This window comes from Lissotriton vulgaris, chromosome 2_1 (genome assembly GCF_964263255.1).
Source record: "Lissotriton vulgaris chromosome 2_1, aLisVul1.2, whole genome shotgun sequence".
NCBI lineage: Eukaryota > Metazoa > Chordata > Amphibia > Caudata > Salamandridae > Lissotriton > Lissotriton vulgaris.
The window spans coordinates 432499772-432525430 of record NC_141687.1 but is presented as its reverse complement, the minus strand read 5'-3'; the positions used below and the strand labels follow the sequence as shown (position 1 = coordinate 432525430).

Here is a 25659-nt window from a genome sequence, read left to right as displayed (position 1 = left end):
CTCCTAAGTTAAGCCTGCCTATTCGCAGCCAGCTACCAAGGGCTGAGCAAGTGAATACTTTTTGAGACCGTAACTGGACCTTATATTGTGATTGTGGTCTTTTTACTAGTGGTAAGTACCTACCTACAACTAATAAGTAACCTTTCAAAATCAACAATATAGATTCCATATGTTTTAAGAAAAGCAGTGAGGATCTTTATTTTCAACTGTTGGGGGAAGGAAAAATACACTTTAAAATCAAGGTATTTTAAGTTTTATTAATACAATCTAAATAAAGTTACTACCTACAGTAGTTTACAAATATCCCATTCTTCTGAAGGAGCCAGCCCTGGGGCTCATGGCTCCCCAGTCGGTGTATCTCCTGTACTGCCCAGGCCTCAGGTAGTATTGACGTCCTCTATAGTTGGGCTCTTCATAAAAAATCCAGTGCCCCTCAAACACATTACAGGAGTGGATGTCATTGAAGTGGAATCGGTCATAGACATTTGGGCAGTCATCTGTGAAGTCCATCATCTGCCCTTCAAAGTCACTTTCCTCATACAGCCTGATCCGGAAGGTGCCATGGTACTGTGAGAATGAAAAGAAAAGAAGAGATGCAAAAGATCTATTTTTAGATCATTGTGGCGAATCACTGGAATATCGAGTTTTAAAATATCATGGTGGCAAAATATTAGGTCCTAAATAACTGCTATTAAATTATTCTGAAAGTATGAAGGTAAGTATATATCAGTAAGCATAGATTAACTATTCTTAGGTTCAAACATATGTATTTTGACAATATATGTTACCTTAAAGATACCATAGATGTAAAGTTAAGAATTGTACATCTATGTAACTTATTTTCATGAAATTTAGGTTCCCAATATTCAGGCCAAGATATTTTCACACATCAATATATGTTTTTACTCAATATTCTGACATACAAGTAATCCACTTACAAAACATGTGCTTTTTACTAAAATGGTATTGAAACACACTGTATGTATTTATACAGTATTTATACAGAATGTTATTTCATGACTAATTCTGAAAAGGAAACATTATTATATTATTTTCATCAAACAGAAAGAAAGGTTGACAGCATACACTATAAAGATATCTTTTACCAGAAGATGAATTATCCAACTGGAGTTAGGTTTTCTATTACCAAAAGTAGATAAATTAGGAATGGATAACAAGGGGACACATCACATCAGGTATTATACCTGCACCCCATTGATTGTAGGTTTGTCTGAACTGCTTTTTTAAGGTTTCCACGGTGTTACCAATCATTATATGGACTATGCTGAAAATTGTTTAGATTCATTGACTATTCTGAACACTGGGTTCTGGTGATAGAGACCCTGCATTGTAAATTAAGCACTGCATTTAAAATGTGTGGCCTTACACTATGAGGATCTAGACCACCCAAACTGCCTAGTGAGGTGTTGCTTCTTTGTTCTCTGCTACCTTACAATATAACTCTGACCCACACAAAATTAAATGCAAGACAATAACACATGACTTTCATTTAGCAAACGACATCCATATAGTTAAAAAGATGTTAAACCGAATATTGGTGAAAATGATGACAGACCTATAAATAATGTTGCTAGTCAAGGAAAGGGATGTTATGTTGCCCTAAGTGATGTAATCCAGCCTATTTTGAGATGATACTAATGATAGATATTCCGTCCACTGTATTGGAAGTGTCATAGGCTGTAATGCACTTGTAATATGATGGATGGGATATCTATCATGTTTGTGATTGAGTATCCCATCTGTCAAACTCTAAACAAGTGCCATGGTGTTGATCACACCAAGAGTAAAGTTCACAGTCAATTTAAACCATGCCTTAGCAGTGTTAAGTATTAAACTTGCACCTCATTTCAGTAAGGATGTAATATTGTGTCTTGTATAATGGAAATAAAGACTTCATTGTACCTAGCTGCAACATGTGCCTTTAATGCCCATACAAGTTGCTGTAACAGCTAAAGGTGTCCTGCCCCAGCTACTTTTTCCATTCTACTAGGGAGCACTTCACACTTGAGACTGGACAGGAACGAGTCAGAGAGGCAATTCTATGGCATCAATTTGTCTGTTGTATATTTAAAGATCATGTTAGCACAGTCAGAATGCAGATCTCTCAGTATATATGTGCCTAGTTGGCTACACAAGGACAAGTCATGTGTATCTTACACAATCTCTACAATTTATTCCTGCATGTTTTTAAAGGTTTTTCCTAACTAGTTGCTATGATTTATTTACTCACGAAATCAAACCTGTAGTAGATATTACCTGCCCAATACACTGTAAATAGTCTGAGGTATGATAATATTATACAAAATTAACCATTTAATGCTGTTCTAGAGTGCATCTCTGTGGGACTTGGCCTTTTTGGCTAAAGTTCCCTAAACTTTTTGCTTTCCCCCACACCGTTTTCCTGAATAGAGTTGCCAATTTAGATGCTTGGGTACTTTGCCACTACTGATCAGTGTCAAAGTACAAGTGTTCCCTGTGTAAAGTGTAATGGAAATTGGTTGGCCATGATTGGCATGTTTGCCTTACTGGTAAAGTCCCTAGTGATGTGCACTGTGTGTGCCAGGGCTAGTAATGCAAAGGCCCAGAGTAATGTAATATCAGGGACGTGAGGTAAGCATACCCTACGGCCACCTGAGACCTTCCTACCAGTTGCGGCCCGTACCGGCAGTCACGGGGGCGCTGAGCTGCCAGCCCGTGCCGCTGAGGTCCATTGAGAAAGTTCTGCATGGAAGGGCCAGTTCGCTGAAGGAGGAGAGGAGAGTGGGGTCGTGCCCCCAAGTAAGGTAAATCACTACCTGGGTGGGGTGTGGGCTCAGAGGGACACTCTCTTGGCCTCTCAGTCCTTCAGACGACTTGAACCTTTGCTTCAGCACAGATTGGGGCCCATACTGATTAGGTCCAGAGTAAGAAGCTGCACTTTATGTCATCGTTGATATGTGTAGTGGCAACTGTTATCGAAGAGGCTGATTGTCGTACTACACATTGCCAATATTGCTGCTAATGAACTGCCAGACTGTCTTAAGACGCCTGACATTATTTCTCCATAACGAAGCACACGATTGTAGCGCTACACATTGCATAATTTCTCCATTGCAAACACAGGATTGTAGCGGCCCGCATTGCATTATTTCTTCATTGCAAAGTACATGATTGTAGCTACGCATTGCATTATTCCTTAATTGCAAAGTACATGATTGTAGCGGCTCGCATCGCATTATTTCTTTGTTGCAAAGTACGTAATTGGGGTGTGACGCATTGCATTATTCCTTCATTGTGCAGCACATGATTGTAGTGGTACGCATTGTCCTATTTCTCCCATTCCAAGGTACCGGGGTGTATCGTTACGCATTATATTATTTCTCCTTTGCCCAGCACAGGATTGTATCATTACACAGAGCACTATTGTTTGTCCATTGCAACGTGTGTGATTCTAGCATTGCTACCAGCAAAGCATTTTAAAATTGGTGGTTGGGATTTGAACCTACCAGCCAGCCGGACAAATATTACCCTTTATTATATGTTGGGTTTTGTATTGTGTGGTCTGATTGTATATCTTTATATATAAAGTTTGTGCTCGTTTTTATCAAACTCGGGTGGAGCCCATTTGTGGTATCACCAGGGGTTGCTGTGGGTGTGGTTGCTCATACTGTACACTCGTGCCTTGGAGATAGGCCTGGCTGCTCATGCAAAGCTACTAAGAGGGTAAGCAGGACTCTCTAACTGTGTCCTTACTTGGCCTAATGTTGAGTGAGGAGTCCCAGGTCTCGCATTTGGTCAGAGTCGTGCGGGGAGGGAACTCCTGGTTCCAACAATCTCTAAAAACTATGTGTGATTCAGATTAGATGGCCAGCATTTGTACCGACAACCTCATTAGCATCAGTTCTGTCCAATCCTGCTTAAGTTTGGGAAACAGCTTAAGGCACACCTCTTTAAAGAGCACTCCCTCATGATGCAGCAACAGTCCGATTTGCCTCTTGAAACCAACTGCAACCCTTCCATTCCACACGTTGACTGAGCCATTGCTTTATACCATAATCAGCGCTCCTCTGCTTTGCAGCTACGGGCACACTATATAAATACCAAATACATACGTGCATACATAAAAGAATAGAGTGTCATGGTTGATCAATGGATTTTGATACGTCCTTCCATACTAAAAAGGATGTTTGGAGAGAGACATAGAAATGTGGATGCTCTAGAAAAGCACTTTTTGCATTAGTGACCTTTTTTAGACAGAAGCATAAAATATACATTTCCAATATTTGTGTCTTTAACCCCTTCGATGCTGATGACGAGCTCAGCTCTTCATCAGCTACGGCGCTCGTATGCTGATGACGAGCTGAGCTCGTCATGTAACGCGGTATTTTGAAAATAGCCGCACACAGCGGGAAAAGCTGCCGCAGCGATGCGGTTAAAAACCAAAATAAATTTGTTAAAAAAGCTGAAAGCATAAGTGCTGAACCTGGACTTACTTCAGGGATCATTCGACAGGACCTGATAGAGTCATTATATCCCATCCACCGCTGGTACTCGGGGTACTCCCCCATCCTCAGACAGTACTGGCGCCCCCTGTAGTTTGGGTGCTCATAAAGCATCCAGTTTCCATTTTGAACACGGAGGGAGTTGCAGCGACTGAGGTGGGAGTGCAGGTCTGCACTATCAGAATTGCACTCATAGGAGCGGCCACCAAAGTTTCTGTCCTCGTAGAAAATAATCTGTAAACAAGATGATAAAATGAAACATTATAAAAGCTATTGGCTATGATGTGTTTTACCCGTAGCAGATAACTTTGTTCTCATTGACCTTGAGGAAAGATAGACTTTTGTCATAATCCTCAAACAATCTCATATTTACAATTTCTGTTGAAATCACACACCTTAATACTCAAAAGTGATCTGGTGAATCATTCCTAAATGTAGCATTTTTCAACACCTTAGAATGGGTAAATTAACCTATGGCACATTCAACTTTCCAACTGGCTGTTGAGAGATCCAACTTTAGAAAAGTATTGAGCCAATCACTCTTCTATTACACTTTTTCAGCCATTCCTTTTAATCCTGAATTGATGGACACATGTAAGAATATAGTTACTCTACCATCTATAAAAGTACTGATGTACATAGAGTGGTTCTAAATCTGTGCAGTAACATCAGAAAATAAAAACCTAAAGCACCTACATGTGGATGGTGATTTCATACAGTTGTTTGGGCTGTGTATCTTTATTCGCCTCACCACCGGAACTGCCCCCTCTAAACGATGTTGATAAGTGGTGGCCCAGGGAATTAATTGTGCACCATTTGCAGGACTTTTCACAAGGAGAGGGTAGGGGTCACTAAAAAGTTCACAAGTGATTCTCTCTTGCTTCCAATTGGACTCGCCAGAACTCCATTCTGAGGACAATGAGTTATTTCTCTTCAACTTTGATCCAGCACATGAGAGAGAGGAGCACACAAAAGGGGGGAAATAAGGTAGAAGTTGAAGTAAAAAAAACTGTGACAAAGGGAGAAAGTTGGAACCTGGAAGAGTAAGATAAAAGGACAGGGTTTGTCTGGTGGCGGACGAAGGGGCATGTAGTGGAATCAGGGCTAAAGCAAACATAAACTCACCTTCTCCAGTGCTCAAAACAAGTCAAATATTAGTGGCGTGGCTTAGCAGCCAACAATGGCGGATGCATGAGCAAGAGTCTCTGCACTGACCTGGTAGTTATTCACTTAAGACACTGCAATGGGTGGCCTGACGCTGTTCGAAATGCGAGCATTGCCGCTGATGGAGGGGACTCACGGCAGCCCGGAGATCGAGTTTTGATGGAATGGTCTGACCCTGCGCAGGAGTGAGACGTTGGTCTGGGGGCTGGGACGATTCAGTCCCGGAGCCTTCTAATGCTGAGAGAGACCAACGGACTGCAGAGGAGGATTTTGGCCCTGGACGGGTGACCTCGTACCCACTGGGGGCCTGAGCCAGTTGCTGCGGAAGCGGCAATGTCTGGGCGAGATCAGTGGCACTATGGTCCCCCTGGGGGATGAAGCTAGGCAGTTGGGCCACTAACGCAAAAGAATGTTGGGCCCAGACCTGGGTAGATTGCTGAGCCGGCCTGGGGACAGATCTGAGGAGCAGTGTGCCTGATTTGCGCCCGCAGACTCCATCCAGCTGCATCCTGCCGAGAATTGAAAAGATACGTGGAGGCATGAGATACTGTAAACCGTGGTGTGGTGGCTTGTTGTCGAGCTGCAAGAGAGCTGGCGGTAGCACCAGGTCTGGGTCCTGGGCTTGAAAGGCCTGGTTGGTGCGGCTGGCCATATTTGAGTGTGGCGAGGTGCCCTGCTTTGGGGTGCGGCCCTGCTTGGCTGTGCTCACTGGACTGAGCGGCTGCAGTGGGACGATCTGTGGCCATGAGAAGCGGTGGGTGGCTCCTTCGTGGAGCCCCATTGAGACGCCTGGGGAGGAAGGTATAATGCCCTGAGACCACACTGACTGGGCAGCCGAGAGACGGAATAAAGTGAAGAGGAGGCCCTGAGCCACGGAAAAGTGACTAGTGCAAAGAAGGTGAGAGCCACTTAATTCCCAGCACTGGGGATTTACTACCCCCTCACTCTCTCTGATAGTGCAGCACAGAGCTGGTGGACCTTGCCATTGCCTGACTGAGGCCTGCCACCTGGGATGTGGGAGCCACAGGAGAGAGGGGGCCAGTTTAATCTTTGGGGACTGCGGCGCACTGTGCTGAACCCTTAAGTGTTGCAGACCAGGGGGGTCCCCCCTGCATGCACCCGTCAACAGCAGAGTACTGCGTTCCTGCGGTATGATGGAGGGCACCCTTGTGAGGGTCGAGCAGAGGCGACATCAGGGACACCCCAGGACAATATCATAACCGAGCGGCAAGGATGGGCAAACATAGGGCAAAGCCAGTTGAGACTGCCACAGAACAAGAGGAGGGACAATGGGAGCAGGTGCAGAGCAATGCGGGGCGCAGCAGGTTGAAGACCTCATACAACAACAACTTGCTAAGATTCTAGAGGCAATCTCAGACTCAAAAGCGACTACTTCACGTTATAAACACAGTGTTGGTGGGGTTTGGGCTACTCTGTTCAAAAGGTGAAAGTGGTAGAATCGAGCCTTGAGGAGCTGTCCCCGGCCCACCAGGTGATGGTCAAACAGGTGGCAGAGCTGCAGGACAGGGTTAAAACACTGGAGTGCGGGGCAGAAGATAGTGTAGGCCGTAGCCGAAGAAACAACATCTGCATTTTGGGCCTTCCAGAGGAGGTTGAAAACGGCAACATGATGGCCTATTTGGAACCATGCCTCTGCACAGTGGTAGCACCGGAGGGGCTAACACAGTTCTACACCCTGGAAGGCACACCGGATCCCAGCACGCCCGCTGGTGCCAGGTTGAACCCCAGGACCAGTAGTGGCCTAGTCATTGCATTACAGGACAGACACATCTTACTGCACTAGGCATGATCAGATAGCCAAATTGAAGTAAATTACAGTCTAGTCTCCATATTCCCGGACTATACCATTGAGGTGCAACAAAATGTGTGCTTCTTGGAAGTTAATAACGCGCTGAGATCAGAAGGCTTCCAGTACTCTCTCATTTTTCCTGCCTAACTTCGCATAGTAGTGGATGGAAAGACACATTTCTGTGAAGACGCTTCCACTGCATGGGACTGGTTGGAAGAGAATAAAACCGAGACCCCTCAGGTTGTGCAAAAACAGGCACTGACCCGCCAGAATAGGCGGGCTGGAAAGTGTCCCTCGCAGACAGAGCGAGAAAGGGCAGCGGCACACCAGGCAGTGGCTGAGATTGTGTGGGAAGATAAGTCACACTCTGAAGCGGGGTCATGCTCCCAGAGGGACACTTGGGGTTCGGACTCAGACTCCTCTAATGGAGACAGCCTCAACATGTCACAAGTAGCCCCAAAAACTGCATATGAGATCATATAGCTGAGCCTGTACCGAGGAATAGCACTGGCTCAGTGCCTTGCCGCTGCCGTAGCAGCAGACTCTCCTTGAGCCTGAGGAGGCGATATGGCCCTGGTTGGACTATTATTGAGAATTTGCACGGCAAAGGCCCTGATATTTGAAACGCTCTTGAGAGATATCGAATGAAGCCACGACCCCCTGAAGGACCTTACTGTAGCTGGTTTGGACCTTGATTGTCTTTTGTAGTCATATGAAGGGTTTGGGCGGACAGCAGTTGCCCCACTGCTTGGGGGAATGGGGAGTTGGTCCATGTAGGAATCCTTTTTTTTGTTGTTTTTTGTTGTGCAAGGCTTGACATATTTGTAGAGCGGATAACTGACTGCTTTTCCGTTTCACTGGATTGGGAGGGGGGTTGGAGGGTGGTGGAAGGGGATGAACTGCCTCACCTGTGACGTCAACAGACTGCCAAGCACTGTTGTTCCTTACATGGAACATTAAGGGGATGGGGTCCATGTCCAAACGCCATAACATACATCATTATTTAATGAGACAGGGAGTGCAGATAGCTCTCCTTCAAGCAGAGGTAGAAAGACTGTGTAGGCGTTGGGGAGGGCAGGTCTATGCTACATCTTTCTCAGCGTATGCACAGGGGTGTTAGTCTGACTTAGATCCAGGGTTCCCTTTGAGCTGACATGGTCCATATTAGATAAGGAGGGCAGATATGTCTTTCTCATGGGGAGGCTATATGGGCAACCTTTCTACTCAAATAGCGGACGTGATGCTAGGATAGGTTATAATGGGGGGCGCTTTTTATATAGTGGTAGATGTAGACTTGGACCGTTCTCACCCTCCCTTACACAGGGCTAAAACCCAACGAGTGGCGACTGGATTGGGGAGTGGATGTCACTTTTTGAATTGAAAGATATTTGGAGAATTCAACATGGAGAGACATGAGGATACTCATTTTACTACTGTTAGACCTGTCCGCCCTTCTGTCATTTATTTATTTTTCTGTTCCCTTTTTGCCTCCTAGCCTTTCGAATTTTTATGTCCACCAGAATTTTTTAGGTGTAGACCTAGGGGTTAGGTGCTTCTTGCCCCTATAGTTTCCCTTACCCTTGGTGCCTTCTTGACTGAATTTACAAGACACACAAAATGGTGGCCAGCAACTGCCAGAATCTTTTTACCTCAGGGCTAGTGGCCATAGGAACCTATGGAGGGGTTCCAGAACTTTCTGGTTAGTTCTGGTAGCCAGAACCCAGCCTATAAAAGGCCAGAACCAGAGCGGCCATTTTAGATGAGTGGTGGTAGCCTTAGAACAGTGGGAGTGCAGGCTGTGGCGCTAGTGGGCTAGGACTCACAGCGGGTTGACATCTTTCCCTAGGGAATGCTACCTTACAGCTGACACCGACCCGCAAACTATAGATCTGGCCCCTTGTGAATTGAACTCGGTTGTTGGGACACAACGCCTCCACGAGTTACTTGAAGCCATTCCCTGACACTGAGGTGAAGACGCCTCTGGTGAACTGGACGGGAACTCCTGAAGAGCCCCAGATTTCATCAACGTGCCCCTGGTACAAAGAGGGAATTCTCAGCTTTCGGCAAAGCCAAGGCCCTCCGATTCCGATACCCCCATCGTGCTCACCTCTCACCTGTGACCGGTAATGTTGCCCTGCCATTGTGGTCTCCTCCCTGAGCTATTGGGTGAGGAGCGAGAATAGGAGGAAGTGACAGCAGGACAAGCGAAGGGGGCTCGAGCATAGTGGCCCACGTCTGCGCAGGTCCCGAGGTGAGGAAGACACTACTCCCCGAGAGGGGGCAGAGCGACAGGCCGAAGTAGCGTCTGGCGGGCGGATCCGGAGGAGGTCCTGACAGCTGTCTGAGGAGGAAGGCGGCACTGAGGAGGAAGTCGCTAATCTACTGCACTGAAGCGCTCGTGCAGATCCACATCCAGCGCGGCAACAGAGGGTGCGACCTTCCTTTCCTTCCCCTTTCCCTCCTCCCTCCTGCAGGCTTTGAGGTGATTCAGTTCGGCCTGTGAGGGGAGAGGATTCAGGACTTCGGGGCTGGTAAATAACTGGTGAACTGGAGGAACCAGCCTCCCTGAGTACAAGTAAGCCGGGAGCGGTAGGGACTGGTAAGGGACGTGAAATCAGGAATCTACACCACGGACCCTAGAGATTAGTTGAGGAGGAGAGCTCGTGGAACTGTGGGTTAGCCAGTGCGAGTGAGCTAGCGGGACTGCCAATAGATTTAAGACTTTAGTCTCGCTTTAGGGCTGAACCTGGCAAAATCATAACAAGGGTCAGAGGCAACATTACATAGAATTGAACAGAACTGTCCCTTTCCCCTGGGTTGTTGAAGGGACCAAAATGTAATCTTCTGTTAAACTGACTAGATGAGAGATGGAGTTTTAGTGACCTCTAGCCAATCCAACTGAGCATAACTACATTGAAAGTGTAACAGTATAATTAAAAAGTCATTGAGATTGGGGTATACATGAACGGCTGAGTTGAACCTGTAAATAAGTCCTTAATATATGTACCAGAGTGTCAATATAGGCTAAGAAGTTATCCCATGTCATAATTGAAGAAAACTGATCTACAACCCAGAGTGTTGAGCAAATACTGTTGTATGGAGATGTGTAAATGGTAGCAAGCCTGTACAAAATCACTTGGTGAACAGAACCTGAAAACGGCAGGGTATTAAATGTGATTTGAAGTACTACTAGGAAAAACGTGACTGAAAGTACACTCAAAGAGGAAAGATAAACTTTTCTACTTTTATAAAAAAAAATTGGTGTAGTGTCATTTTTGAGTGGATGGACCCTGAGTTATTATAAGGGTGAGACGCAAGCTTAACACTTTTGCCTTTGGGTTTGACCTTCCTCCCTCGTGCCAAGCTACCCTATGTAGACTGGTAACCCCAGGTCCAACAACTACCCAATGCACCAACTGCACACATAACTAGACGCCTTTTGGTGTTCCCCCTCCCTCAGCGGTTTTATCATGGGTACGGAATATCTACGGTGGACCCTGTCGTATAACAGTCCATTGCTGCTGACATACCGGCCGCATGGAGATAGACCTCCCATACCTACATGGCACCTCAATCCTATGTCTCTAGAAGATGCACTGTTTACTAGCACCTTGCGCTCCCTCGTAGGAGAGTTCTTTACTGAAAATGAACACTCCACTTCCTCTGCATTAATAGAGTGGGAAGTGTTTAAGGTGGTGGTGGGAGGACACTGTGTGGGGCAAACTGTGGGAGTGTGTAAGGTCCTCCACATGGACTTGTTGGCTAGGGCACTGGACAACCTCCAGGGACAAGATGGACAGGCCCACGCACGTCTTCTGGATAGACACAAGCAATACCCTGACAACTTGGAAAGGCTCAGGTCTTATGACTCTAACACATATATGGACAGGGTGCAAAGGGAGGAGGGAAAAGCTGGCCGATTGTTGACCTGGTTAATTAGGCCGTAAATACATGGCTCCCTGATTCTACGTGTTCAGACTGCTGCTGACTTGACAGTACATGACCCGGAGCAAATCAATGGTCTATATAGGAACTATTATAAGACACTCTATGCCTCTTCTCCTGGGTTCCCCAGCGCGCTTATTGGTGCTTTCCTTGACCTGTTAAACAGCGAGACACCAAATTAAATGGTTTTAAGCGTCCCTGCTGTCGCCACAACTGAAACTGCGGGGTAAATGGGAGAGGAATCTGAGAAGGGAAATGACCGATAAGGAATGGAGCAGAGTCCTGGAGTCCCCTAAGAAAGTATCACGGCATACACGACTGATATTTGTTCAATTCAATTATGTGCATAAGACATACCTGACGCCACATAGGATATTTGTCACTTTTGAGGGAAAGCCGAGGGGATGCTCGAGATGCAGCCGGGAAGACGCAGACTTCCTGTACATGACTTGGGATTGCGGGACCATACCATCCTTCTGGCATGAAGTACTCTCTAAATTATTTTTTTCTTTATTCGAAAATAAACATATAAATGGGTATATATATTTCTCACAAAAAATGTTTTTTCCTCATATAATTTCCCTCAATGTGTTATAAAACTACCATACCCCCTATAAAACATTAAATACACTCAAACTGCATGAATACTATTATTGAAATTAGTTTTCGAATACACTGTGCTCCAACATTTCGTAACAAAAATATGTAAAAAATGTATTTTACTCATATATATATATATATATATATATATATATATATATATATATATATATGTGGTTGTAATATTTAATCATGTACAATGGGTTCTAATATCAAATTCCTTTATAACATAGAGTCAAATATCCTATTCATTATAAGATTTTTTAGCAATTTTTTACTCAATATGAAGTCTTCATGAATATCTGTTAGATCCAACCTCTTAAATTATCAGGTAACTCTTCTTGATTAAGAACAAGTGTTTGCAGGTGCCGATGCGTGTTTCGATGCAAAGCGACCGAAGGGTCATGCACCTTCCTCAGGGCACACACCATAAAAGTTCACGAGTGGAAGGCCAACCAAAATATATCTGATTACTTGTTATCATTTCATATAGAAACTGAACTCCAGCACTTCTTAAAAGCAGCGAAAGTCCTCAATAAACAAAAAGCAGCAAAGAAGTGTGTGCGCTGCTCATAACGAATTGCATCCCTTATAAGTGTCCGCAAATATGAATTACGGGTGCCTCTTTACTAGATGAATGAAAGTTACTAGTCATACAGGATGCGGAAACAGCAAGGGGTAGTCCAAATGTTGCTCAGACCACTTCTGATAGGAGACAAATCTCTGTGCCGTACGCTGACGACTGGAACCGTACTGTAGGTGGTAACAAGAACAATCAAGCCTAAAAAGCATTGGTATTCAGCACTCCGACCTTCAATAGCTTCATCTCTGAGCAAAACTTTGAGCCACACCACGTATTCTTTTACAAATTAAGCACTGTTGCTTTGCTTTAAAGTACCATGGGCTCCTACCATGGTCATCACTTTCTTGGTGAAGTCAAGAACTCCGGGCTTGCTCTTTGAGGTGATTATGCATCCGAGACTCAGATACACTCTGACACAATGAAATAGCACTCAAAATGGCCCACCAATCACAGGAAAGAGATAAGCTAGGAATGCTTGTCTTTTTCTTTACAAAATGCATTAATAGAGGAGCAAAATGGTGATCAACAAGGCAAAGTCGAAGGTCCTAACAATTTCTAGGCCCATGATTTAATGATACATGTTATTGTAGTGCTACCACCTCTACATGCTACAGACACTGTAGCACTGAGTGAGATATATTATGTTAACTATAGAGGAATTATGATTAAAAGCAACATTCAGTAGGAAGTGCTGTGTGGCACAGGATTGAGTTCAGGCAGACAAAACATCTGTTACTCACAGCTATTCTCTTGAAGAATCCGTGCATGTGAGAAACTGAGTTTCATGTTTCCTAACAACCGTGACTTCACATGGGAACTTCTCAAAGTGTCTTGGTGTAAAGCAATCCACAGTCTCAACTTAAGGTTGCATGGCATAATTTATCCTTTATGGCGCGGGAAGTATGGGTGTGGGGGAAACTGCAGCACCCCCAACAAAGTCCATGCTTGAGTTCAGAAGGTGAATCAATAATGAAGATTCCTTTACATTATGTTTTTAGCTTGTCACATTTGCTCTGTGTTCAAAGAGAGAGTCCAAATGGCAGGCTATGTCTTCCGACAAATTGCGGGCTATCCTTGTAACATGGGGATTAGTGTTTACTTTTCTTTCTCTGAATGGAAAGTTAGAGGACTTTCTAAAGTGAACTATGTGACAATCTTGCTGGGAAACAGTGAGTGTGAACGGCAAGGCTGTGGCATGTCACGTTTCTTTCCAACACAGAAGAACCTTTAAATACCTGTAAATGAACTGTACAAACAGGTATTCACCTGTTACAACGCATTTGTTACAACGCAATACTGTTACAACGCGACTTTTACAATGCATACCATTACAACGCATTGCGCTGGGGGGCGCTCTAGGATAGGGAATAAGTATAATTTACTATCCAACACCTTCCCTAGGGTCCACGGGGACTGGAGTTAGAATAGTAAATTATACTTACCACTATCCAGCACCCCAAAGCGCTATGCGTTGTAATGGTATGCGTTGTAATGGTCGCGTTGTAACAGTAGGTAGTTGTAATGGTATGCGTTGTAACATGGTACATCCGTACAAACACTTTACTTGGTGATGTGCACATGATAAAAATATGCAGAAACCGAATTCCCGCACATTATCGGTTGTGCGCTGTATAGTTTTATCAGTCAAAATGCATCAATAGCAATCAATAGTAAATATGTAGTCTGAAACTAGTGAAAATGTGCTACAAACTGATGCTTTAGTAATATATCTGTGACAGTGTCCTCCAAAGTTCACTACAGACTACACATTACACTCATAAAGACGTTCCTGCTGAATATGTCTGGTAAGAAAATGGCATTAGAGCAATGTTGAGGGTGACATTTTTGATGTCCAGTGTTCCTTGACTTTATTCTATGTAATTTTCCGCCAATGGAGATATGTAGAGGCTTCTAAGGAAATCCAGCATAAACTAGTTCAATGTACTCACTGTTCAGATACAAGCTCAGATATACTCTTCCCCATGGTCTATGTCAGGGTCAGAGCAGGAGTGGTGTCTCTCAAAACAGGCTTTGTCATCTGAAGCTGTTCTGAAGGTCTCTGTTGTAATTGCTAATGGTCTTGCTTTTGGGTCTGACTGGGCAGCTAGTTAGATGATTCTGGGATCTTGGATGTGCTTTTTCTCATCCAGCAGGAGCTCCCAGCAGGTCTTTGTTGCATAGGATATACGTATGGTTTACAGAAGCAGGTGCACATCTTTTCTCTCCCAGGGCAGCGCCTCCCCTCTTCATTATTACAGTAATATGCCTTCTTCTATGTAAGCACAGAGAGCTTCGTCCGAAGTCAAATGGGTTCTCTCCTGATGGCAGTAGAGGGCAATATATTTCTGCAGGCTTAGGCTGCAGCTATATACTAGTGTCTAATCATTACGCTGCTTAAAAGGACTGTCGAAGCACTAAAAAGTACATTTTTCGGGGCTCTACCACAGGTCTTATAAATGGTTCCCAGCCACTAGACTCTGTGAGTCCTTTTCCAGCTGCATTTTACATGGCAGATGTTCCTGGTCTTCTCATGTCCATTGTTAGAGGGAAGTGCACAGGAACGTTTCAGTATACGAGGTGTGCATATGATGGACAGGCTTTGGGCTATCTATATTGGGAATCCAGGCTAGTAGAAGAACAGGAAATCATGGAGAAAAAACGGGGCCTCTGAGGATCCAGCTAATTACAGCACTATTATAGGGACATTGTTTTATGGGAGTTGAAATGGACTAGCCTTTAAATCATCTCAGCTGAATTTGCATTTTGGTTCACAATCACCACATGCAAAATGCACAGCACTCAGAGAACAGAATATTGCCTCATTCTGAGTGGCTTATCAAATTTTACTAGGTGTGGAATGAAAAGGCGCTTGCCACTGTGCTTATGTTTTAGCTACCACCAATCATCAAACTCACAAATGTATATTAACCACCCTACATTAGCAGTGAGTGCACTCTTGGTCCCTATTGTGTAGCCGAGTACTCAACTTCACTAGTAGGAGCAATTGCAAAAACAAATTCTTGTCAAGTGTACTTGAGATGTCTAGGCCCACATGGTAGGAAAAATACAAAGTCAAATAGTAAACACATAGTGAAATGAAGATACCACAGACCAGAATAACATAGGGTACTGAATTTTAACCAAAAATCTATATAAGTTCAACTTAACCTTATTGTGTGCTTCTTCAGCCACCTTTTCTTTGGCTCTCTTTCCACAAAAACACAAAAATACTTAGGTCATTATTATTATTATTATTACATTAAATTTGTAATGCGCGCAAATACCCAAAAAGTGTTTCCAGGCGCCTAGCATGCAAGTTGCTAGAAAGCGAGTGGTTAAAAGCACATTTATTGCTAAAAAAGCCAAGTTTTAAGATTTCTTTGAAAGCTCAGATAAGACAAGTCATTTTTCAAAGACACAGGAAGAGAATTCCAGATTTTGGGGCTGAGACAAGAGAAGGAGCAACTTCCCATTCTTGTTAATTTGAATCTTGGAATAACAAAGTCCCCGTGAGCTGTGGAGCACAGGGGGCGAGAAGGAATGTAGGGATGGATGAGAGAGATACGGTGGTGCAACCCCTTGTTTGATTTTAAAGATGTAACACAAAGTTTTAAATGTGATTCTTTGATCGATTAGTAGCCAGTGGAGGTCACGAAGATAAGGCTAGATGGAAGCCTGTCTGGGAACTTTGCAGAGAATGCGTGAAGCAGAGTTCTGCACTACATGTAACTTTCTCAGTACCGTTTGACAACTACCAAGGTAAAGAACGTTGCTGTAATTGAGGCAAGAGGTGATAAGTGCCTGGACTACTGTGCGTTGGGTAGAGACAGGGAGCATCCAGATGATCCTATGAAGCCATCTGAAGATCGTAAAGCAGATGGCAGCCACATTAGCCGCCTGTTCTCTCATGGAAAGATTTTCATCAATGATGAAGCCCAGATTGCGGACATGAGTGACAGGAACGGGAAAGGGACCCATTTCGTGAGGCCAGTGGTGAGGGCTCCATAGGTCCTTATGCTGACCTAGGATAACAACCTCCGTCTTGTCCCCATTCAACTTCAATAAATTCAGGTGCATCCACTCTGTCACTTGCCGTAGGCCGCACTGAAGGGCAGATGTTGTAGTGTCTTTGGTGGTGGACAATGAAAAAACAATCTGCGTATCATCAGCATACGAATAGAGGGATAATCATGCCTCCTTCACGATTTTAGCCAGGGGTCTAACGTAGATGTTAAAAATCAAGGGGCTTAAAATGGGCCACTGTGGGACTCCGTGTGCTGATGCGCAGATCTTAGATGATGACTTGGCAGAAAAGACCTGAAAGGTGCGACCACTGAGAATTGAGGCAAACCAAGATAAGGTGATGCTATCGAGCCCAAGTGTCCTGAGGGCATTAAGCAAGATGTTATGTGACACAGTATCGAATGTGGCACTCAGGTCTAATAGAATGAGTGCCGCTGTTTCCCCATGGTCAAGATGTTGGTGCAATTTCTCAGTGACCCCAAGCAGAGCAGTTTCAGTAGAGAAATTGGCTCTGAACATGGATTGAGAGTAAAGGGGATAATCTACTTTTTCTATGTGTTCAGTCAGTTGCGTATAAATATGTTTTTCCAAAATGTAATGATACTGCAGTTTCCTCATGGTCCTCACCAGAGATGAAAAATGAACGGTCTTATTGCTAACTCCTCAACCTTCATCAGAGATCTGCCCTCCCCTCAAAAAAGCAAATAAAGCATTGCTAGGCAGTGGTCAGTCTGATTGAGTCGCTGCCGTCAGGTACCGCCTCCATTAGTCCTCCGGTCAGAAACCCCGTCACACAGTGGAATGCATTACAAGGTGCAATCACTGCCCACATGTTCCTGTGATTATAGTGATGCAAGTAATGTAATGCAGTCAACAGACACAGTTTCTGGCTGAAAGTACTCGTTGTCATCAGTAGATTAAGGGAAATTCATTGCACACAACTACAATGTTACAATAGTGAACAGATACCTCTGCACTAGTCCCATACACATAAATGCTTTTCTGAGCTTATTAAATTAAAATCTGATGATTGTGCTCACAGCAAAGAGAGCATGCATCTTAAAGTAGGAGTGGGTGAATAATTCCCTTCCACCTGCGGAGTTTGCAGGGTTTTGCCCACACCAGATTCCGCTTGGAATGTGGACTTCCGGCAAAACTCTTCCAACCACCACATGTCAGTGTTTTGTTCTTACATGTGAGAATTTGCATCCCCTAGCATGATTTTCAGGCTCTAGAACGGCTCCCAGGGAGATTTAGCAACACGGGCAGTAGTGCCAGGTCGTGACCGTTCTCATTGATAAAGCTTCCACTTGAGTAGAAAATCTACTCGAGTGGCAGAAAGAAGCAGTACCCTCTGGCATGTGTGGTGTTGTATGTGCTAATTGTAAAGCACCAAACAAGCTCCTGGTGCTATAAAATCAGTGCAATTAACGCAACATGCCAAATCCTGTCCACTCTGAAACTCTGCAAAATCTCACAGGGTTTTTATGTAACTCTGCAGCATTCCACTGAGTGAAACTCCCCAAGATCCACTCACCTCTTCATAAAAAGCATGGTTAAACATATCCTCTAGTAAACACCTCTATTCACATGCCAAGATGACAGTAGGTATTATACCCAAACTCTTACATATATTTATTTGGATTGTGAACCAGGACATTTTGGGGTACATTTATATTCATGCAATACAGTACACCAACCAAAGGTGCTGTGCTGTACTGCTTTATGGGAAAAGGTGAGAGCAGCACAGCACCATATTCCAAATTTGGCACAGACTTTCTTTCTCCCTGTGTTACCAGACATTCAGCGGTCCTACGCCAAAATATTCAGCAGGGAACCATTGGTGCATCTGTGATGTGAAGAATAGATTTTGTACAGGAAGGAGAACCTCCCAGTACAAAATACAAAGCTTTGACATAGTACAGCACAGATGCAAATTTATATATGTTTTGCGAAAACCTATTCCTAAATTCATGTCAGCCTCGAGAAGGTGTAAATGTTTGCCAAACACTGTCTATCAATGTTAGTGGGTAGGGATTTTCATCAAAACACTTGCATCAAAAACCCATGCACTACCCATGATACGCTCCGTTGACACAATTAGCACAAATGGTTGCTTTTTGTTACTTTGAGGCTACTTTCCATCACAAAACTTGCTTTTCCATGAAAAGCAAATCCCAAATCAAAACTTCACACCAGTTTGTGTCTGTTTTGTGACTCATACCCAGTGCAAAGTGAAGATGAATTTGACCCTTTGTGCTTGAACACTTAACTGCATAGCATTTGGAACATTATTACAATGTGCAATTAGCAGTGCCCTAGCAGCAGGCCCCAGGCGCATGGCTTACTGCAATGAATCAGTAGAAACCATTCAGGAGGGAGATTGGGCGGCTTGGAGCTGAGGGGAACTTTTCACTGCAAGGGAGCACTGACCGCAACGACCTTGGCAATGAGGGGAATGATTTCAAAGTTCATCCGGTAGGTTTTGCTCTTCTGAAGGACAAGGCATCGTTTATCAGCCTGGTCTCAGATCCTTGGTAAACTGAGGCTATGCTACGATGTAGTAGTAAAGTCCATCACTAGTCACCTATTCAGTCAGTGGTAGAAGGGAAATGAGAGTAATCTATTGAGCTGTACTGGCTGCTTGACTACACCCATTATCTATGGGGTGAGCTACATTTCAAAATTATATACAAGACTTCTTTTTCTCATGTTTGCTTAGGTGGGTAAATGGCAATAGCCAGTGATCATAGCTAAAGTCCTGGTTGGCTAATTCTTCTGGCATAGGCATCTCTATATAAGCATTTCATACCACTAATTTTTTTAAGTGATATTGTCACCATTACACACCTTGAAAGGCACCTATCTTTTACATGAAACATAATTCATGCACATCGATGCATTCCATTATTTCACCAAATATTTTGAGATCTATTTAACTACATTTCTAAATAGACAATGTGTTGTCCAGTTTTGATATTTCTGCATTACTTTGCTTAAAAATTGTGTATATCAGCATTGTGGTCGTTTATAGCTCTGAGGCTCGGTATTATTGAAAAGCTGATGATGGAACTCATCTCCTAGTGAGTGGGTTACCATGAAATACAGTACAAATTGTTGCATGCTCTGTCCTTCACGCATCACGTAGACGTGTGAATACATTGTTAATGAAATTAACATGCATAGTATATAGCAAAGAGTGCACTAGAAGTCACAGCCAATGTTAACTATAGAAAGAGCAGCCGATCCCTAATAATGAAGCATCAATTAAAGTTGTGTCTCAACACCCTACCACACGACTATTTCTAGGGTTCATCAGCAGGTTGCTAAGCACATTGGTAAGCTAAGACTTTTTTTCGGTCAACAAACTAAGAATATATAGGGGAATACAGGTCATTCTTTGACTTCTTAGACTCAGGACCCTTCATTGTCAATCAGCCCACAAGCGTATTTTAGTCTCAGCTTCTTTCTACTGGCTGTTTGAAACTATTCTCTCTCCTCTAATGGGATGCATGAGGGGCTATTGTACATCTAAAATGCTTGGTCATTCATCATACATTCACTATCCATTTCTGATAAGCACAGTAACCAATCACACATCTGTCCTGCTGCTGAGCTGCAGCTAACATTGTGATTGCACCTGACTACCCTTCTACCCTACCACCAGAATGCTCTCAGGTCACTGCTTCCTTACAGTGTACCCGCGGCACTGCTTTAATCCTCACCTAGTGCCTTCTATCCCCTGCCAGCGGCTACTACTGAGACCTCCTAGCAGCTGCTGGCCGCTGCAAAAGAGCATTGGTAATTCCAGTGAGTTTGGCTTATAAGTCACTATCTGAACCAGAACTGTTGGATTTACAAGAACGGTGAAACACAAATGGATCCCACTCAGCAATGATTTCCCAAAATACTAACAGTAGAACCTTTGTTTGAAGGAAAGTGTTAAATGGTGTGATTTTGTTTTTGCTATTTTTTGCATACTTTTTTATTGAAAGAATGAATGAGATAATCTACAACCCACATTTAAATAATTAAATGTACAGAAAAATAATAGACATGCCGAAAATATCAAACACTCTTTGACCGCTTAAGTCAGTCACTCAGAAAGCTACATCTCCCTGAAGACAAAGAAAGGGATGGTGGGTGGGAGGGGGGATAGAGGAGCCAGGAAGATGAAAACTGTGAGGGGAAAAGTCTAAAAACAGTAGGCCTCATTTATGAGGCCTTGCGTCAGTTTTGCACTTTCGATGCATCACTTTTTGTGACGCATCAGCGACGTAAAACATGCCTCCTTTTGCCGCACTAAGCAGATGCGTCACTTTGTAAACTCCTGCGTCAGGTATAATGTATGCAGGAGGGCATTCCCCCGCAAAAAGCCTTGTAGAAGTGACGCAGTGAAATCTTGCGCCTGACTCACAGCAAGCATAAAACTGACGCAGGCCCTTTCACATGGGGCTTGCCCCATGTGAAAGGACGCATTGCTGGAGTTGCGTCACTTCTGTGACACACTCCAGCTATGCGTCACTTTTGCGCTTACAGATACGTCAGAAATACTGACATATCTGTAACTCCGTGCGACATGATGCGTCATACATTAAATATGACGCATCTGGTATGTCGCAAGGAGTTCGCACTGAGAAGTGGCGTATCGCTGCTTTCACGCAGCGATGCGTCATTTCTCATAAATGAGGCACTGTGTATTTAGCAGGTACGAAAGGAGATATAAGGGTGAGCACTGAGAGAAATACAAAGATCGATCTTCCCCCAATCACTTGCAGTCGGCCTCATTGGTGATTTAGAAAAATTGTCTCTCACAAGCATTGCAACCTATCCTGGCCTGCTTCCACCTGTCCATACGTTTGTAACAAATAATGCAATTATGGCACAGTGCTCTAGGAAAGGCTAAATACGTTTTTCTTTGAGCTATGAGCACCTACATCAGAAAAGTGTACAAATGAACTGTTCAAAGCAAATTAATCTATCTCAGCCGTCTGTATTACAACATAAGGTACCAATTAACTCTGTTCATCAAACCCTTGAGGGATCCTAACAAATGAGTAATTGATATTATAGCGACATCCGGGACAATATGACTTGAGGAATTTCTATAGCTGAAGCCCGACATGTTGCCTTACCTTTCCCATGTTGGCTGGTGTCAGTCAGAAGCTGTGTACTCAGTGCTCGGAGGCCCCAGCCCTTTTATACACCGTGGGCACAAACGGAAGTCTGGAAACAATGGACCTCGGTCAAGCCCTGGAAGGGAATGTATAGCTCTCTGTATTGTTGCACTGTAATTGGGGAACAGTCTTCTTTTTCAGATTCTCTTTTTCTGTTTTTGCTTATTGTTGGTTAAACCTAACTGCTGACACTTTGCGTAGAATACAGGTTTCTGGAACCATTTTGTCAGCTCCTGAGCAAAACAATGTTAAATATTTCTGGAAGCCTAACACATGGAGAATGCTTTCATATTTTGAATGTGTTCATAGAGCTTTAAGGGAAACATTTATTTATTTGTCATAGCGAGGTCTGATACTTTGTTGGTCTATCCTTAAATCCCTAAATTAAAGGTTTTCATACCATTTTTATTCGATAACCAAATATGTTAAACTAAGGTAATAGGATTTAGTAATTCAAGATCCCACAGATATCTTCCACAAATGTTATTATGACACGTTTGAATTCCTAGAAAATATATATGTATATCTCCAATATAGAAACACCAGTCCAGTTTCTAGACACAACATACTTAAGTCGTTCAGTACTTAATTGGCCGAAGAAGTGCTCGTGCTTAAAGCTCTGCTCAGAAGCCAATCCTACAGTTTCCTCCTTTGCAATATTTTTTGGGTATTTTTCTTCCTCTGTCTTTCCATTTTGTGTGTTTTCCCTTTCTTGCTCTTGGGAAATGTATGATGGGGAAAAAAGTGGCTGTCCCAAAAAATGAGTGCTAGTGGGCACCACTGGCAACCACCAACTCACATTATGCACTGAAGTCTTTCCACATGTTACAAAACTGTTTGTGGGGAATGTAGTGTCTTGAAAATAAAAGAACGCTGGAACTCTTTTGGCCCCCACTGTATACTGTAGGCCTGTGATGTAAGTGTTTGGAAAGATAAGTTAAAGGCAGGCTTTGAATGTTGAGTTCTCAATTTAACCCAACAGAATAACAATGTGTAAAATTGCTCTCTATGTGTGGCTTGATTATTTGCGCACACCTGGGGGTTGGCAGGACTCTACAGGTATTACACCTGACCTCTGCTTAAAGGTGGATTTTAGGAAAGCTTAATCAGTGGTTTATTCATTTTTACATCCAGAGCTATGAGATCTTGAGTTCCACGTACTCATATGAGTGAAGAGTTTAGCTTAGGCCTAGCTATCCCCAGCATAAAATATGAAATTCCCAGGATTTTCTATTAACACTGAATCATGAATCACTAGGTTAGTTTCTGAGCAAGGCTTTTAGAAATAGTATACATACAGTGTTTTCAACTCTCTGGAACAGAGGTGCGAACCTTTAATGCAGAAAGCGTACTGGTTTGCTCCACTGGCAAGGCTATTGATTTATGTTGGGTCCGCCCAGAAATAACATGGCTTTGCAGGCCCTAAGCAGCCTGCCCATTCAGGAATCCTCTGTAAAGGTAATAGTTGAGGCATCACATCCTCAAGATAAAAAGCAATTCATGTCCTTCTATGGGATATTTGAGTCCCATTTGAAATGTGTGTGCACACTATCGTGATGCAACGGGTCCGATCAGAATATTGTTGAGCAAAAGGAAATAGGATGATTGTGATGTACTACCTCAGTGGCCAACACTGCTTGAGAAGAGAGGAGGAGCATCAGCTTACTGAGGAGGAGTATGACCTGATGAGGAGGAGGACATTCACCCATGCAAAACATCTCCATGAAGACCACTTAACTAGGCAGCATTTTCTCTCAGAATAAATTCTGAATATTGCTAGTCCGCAGCTATTAGCTAAGCAGCTATGAATGCTTGTTTTGTCTATGCATTACTCACCTCCACACAACCTCAACTAACAGATGCTTCTGTATAACCTCCTACACATGCCTCCCATCAAGGTGCTACGTTGAGCGATAAGCAATAGGGGTGGCTGTTATATTTGAGGTCATGTTGTGGTGCCATCACAGAAATGGAAGAAAAGTGTGTGATTTCAGGCAAATATTGAGAATTGCAGAACATTTTGATTAGGAAAGACCTTGTGGGATCCATCCAAGGCACACCACTATGGACTCCCCTGGTTATCTTGTTTTCAAAAATGTCTGTGATTCATAGGTTTGCATGGGTGGTACAGCAGCACGGCTCCAAATACAGAAGCTAACTTTATTCCTTATCTCCCAATGTGGCACTTTAGAGCCATTTGTGTTGTGGTCTCCTGGCCCACCGACACAAGTGAGGTTTCAGGAATGTGTGTGAACTCAGGGTGTTAGGAAATGTATGGCTCCCTGAAGATTCCAGAACTTTCTGTCACAGAAATGGTAGTAAAATGTGTTTTCATCAAAGTTTTATATTTGCAACGACTTCTGGGTAAATTTACCTTGAGAGAGCCATGCAAGTCATGCACCCCTGGATGCCCCTGCTTGTCTAATTTTCAGAAATGTTCAGATTTTCCTTGGTGCTGGCTGAGCTACAGTCCACAATCCACAGCTACCCACATTGCAAAGAAAATGGTCTGTTTTGACTGGAAAATGTGATGTATCTATGTGGCATTTTGGTCTGTTTCCAGTTGCCGGCACTAGGCCTATAAACACAGGTGAGGTACCATTTTTATCGGAAGACTTAGCAAAATGTTTCATGGAAGATTTCTGGCTCCCTACAGATATCAAAACTTTTCATTACAGAATTGTGAGAAAAATGCGCTTTTTGTAGTCAAAGTGTGAGGTTTTCAAGGGATTTTGGGTAAAAATACCCAGTCCAAGCCACACAGGTCACCCAACATTGGATACCACTAGGTTTCTAGTTTTTAAAAATGGCAAGTTTGCTATGTTTTCCTAGGTGCTAGCAGAGCTAGGGCCCAGAATCCACAGCTACCCATTTTGAAAAAAAGGGTACAAATGTGATGTATCCTTGTTGTGTTTTGGCCCATTTCCTGCCTCTGCCATTGGCCTACCCAAGGCCTAGCCACACAAGTGAGGTACCATTTTTATTGGATATTGGGGGAATGCTGAGTGGAAGGAAGTTTGTGGCTCAATGCACAACCCAGAGCTTTCCATCACAGAAATGTGAGGAAAGTATATTACATTAGTCACAGTTAGAGGTTTACAAGGGATTCTGGGTGAAAAGAACTAGTGAGAGCCATGCGAGTCACCCCTGCCTGGATACCCCTAGGTGTCTAGAATTAGAAAATGTACAGGTTTGCTTAATTGATCTAGGTGCAGACTGAGCTAGGGTCCAAAATCTACAGCTACCCACAGTGAAAAAAAGGGTCAGTTTTCAGAGGGTTAATGTGATGCGTCCATGTTGCATCCTGGCCTATTTCCTGTGGCAGGCACTAGGCCTATCCAAACAAGTGAGGTACCATTTCAGGAGACACAGGTAAAATCCAGGTGGAAGGAAATTTGTGGCTCCCTACAGATTCCACAACTTTCCATAATAGAAATGTGAGGAAAATGTGTGTTTTTGGTCAAAGTTTGAGGATTGCAAGGGATTCTGGGTAAAAAACACCTGGTGAGAGCCCCTGGTGTCCCCCCAACTGTCTAATTTTAACAAAAAGCACAAGTTTGATAAGAGTGAGAAACCAGAGCTTTTGTCAGTGTCCTCCCACTTTTTGTCCCCATATTGACTACTAGATGCTGGTTTTCTGGCTCTGATTGTGCCATAGGCTCTGCTAACCAGACCCAGGGCCCATGCTCTGATTAAAGGCACATGGTAATTAGGTATAGTTAAAATTGGTACTGATAACCTTGCTGTAAGTACCTAGTATATTGTAGGGCATGTTGGTTTAGAGGCCGGCAGATTTAATGCTCTTAAGTGTGCACTGTTGTGTTGCCTGCTGTCAATTTAAAGGAAGCCCTGCTT

The 25659-nt window shown here is 43.6% G+C and overlaps 1 protein-coding gene across 1 annotated transcript; it reads right to left on the bottom strand.

Moving 5' to 3' along the window:
- Positions 1-237: 237 nt before the first annotated feature.
- Positions 238-21786, bottom strand: LOC147730534 (gamma-crystallin-1-like). Its single transcript, XM_086958577.1, has 3 exons — positions 21763-21786; positions 4494-4736; positions 238-567 (listed from the first exon to the last, which is right to left on the bottom strand). The coding sequence occupies exons 1-3, from the start codon at positions 21769-21771 to the stop codon at positions 295-297; spliced, it is 525 nt and encodes a 174-aa protein (XP_086814703.1). The 5' UTR covers positions 21772-21786; the 3' UTR covers positions 238-294.
- Positions 21787-25659: the final 3873 nt, after the last annotated feature.

Excerpts from the sequence above, each read along its gene's own strand:
- LOC147730534 (XM_086958577.1), bottom strand. Across the intron at positions 568-4,493 it reads CCTGTCGAATGATCCCTGAA|TACCATGGCACCTTCCGGAT; the intron begins GTAAGTCCAGGT and ends TCATTCTCACAG.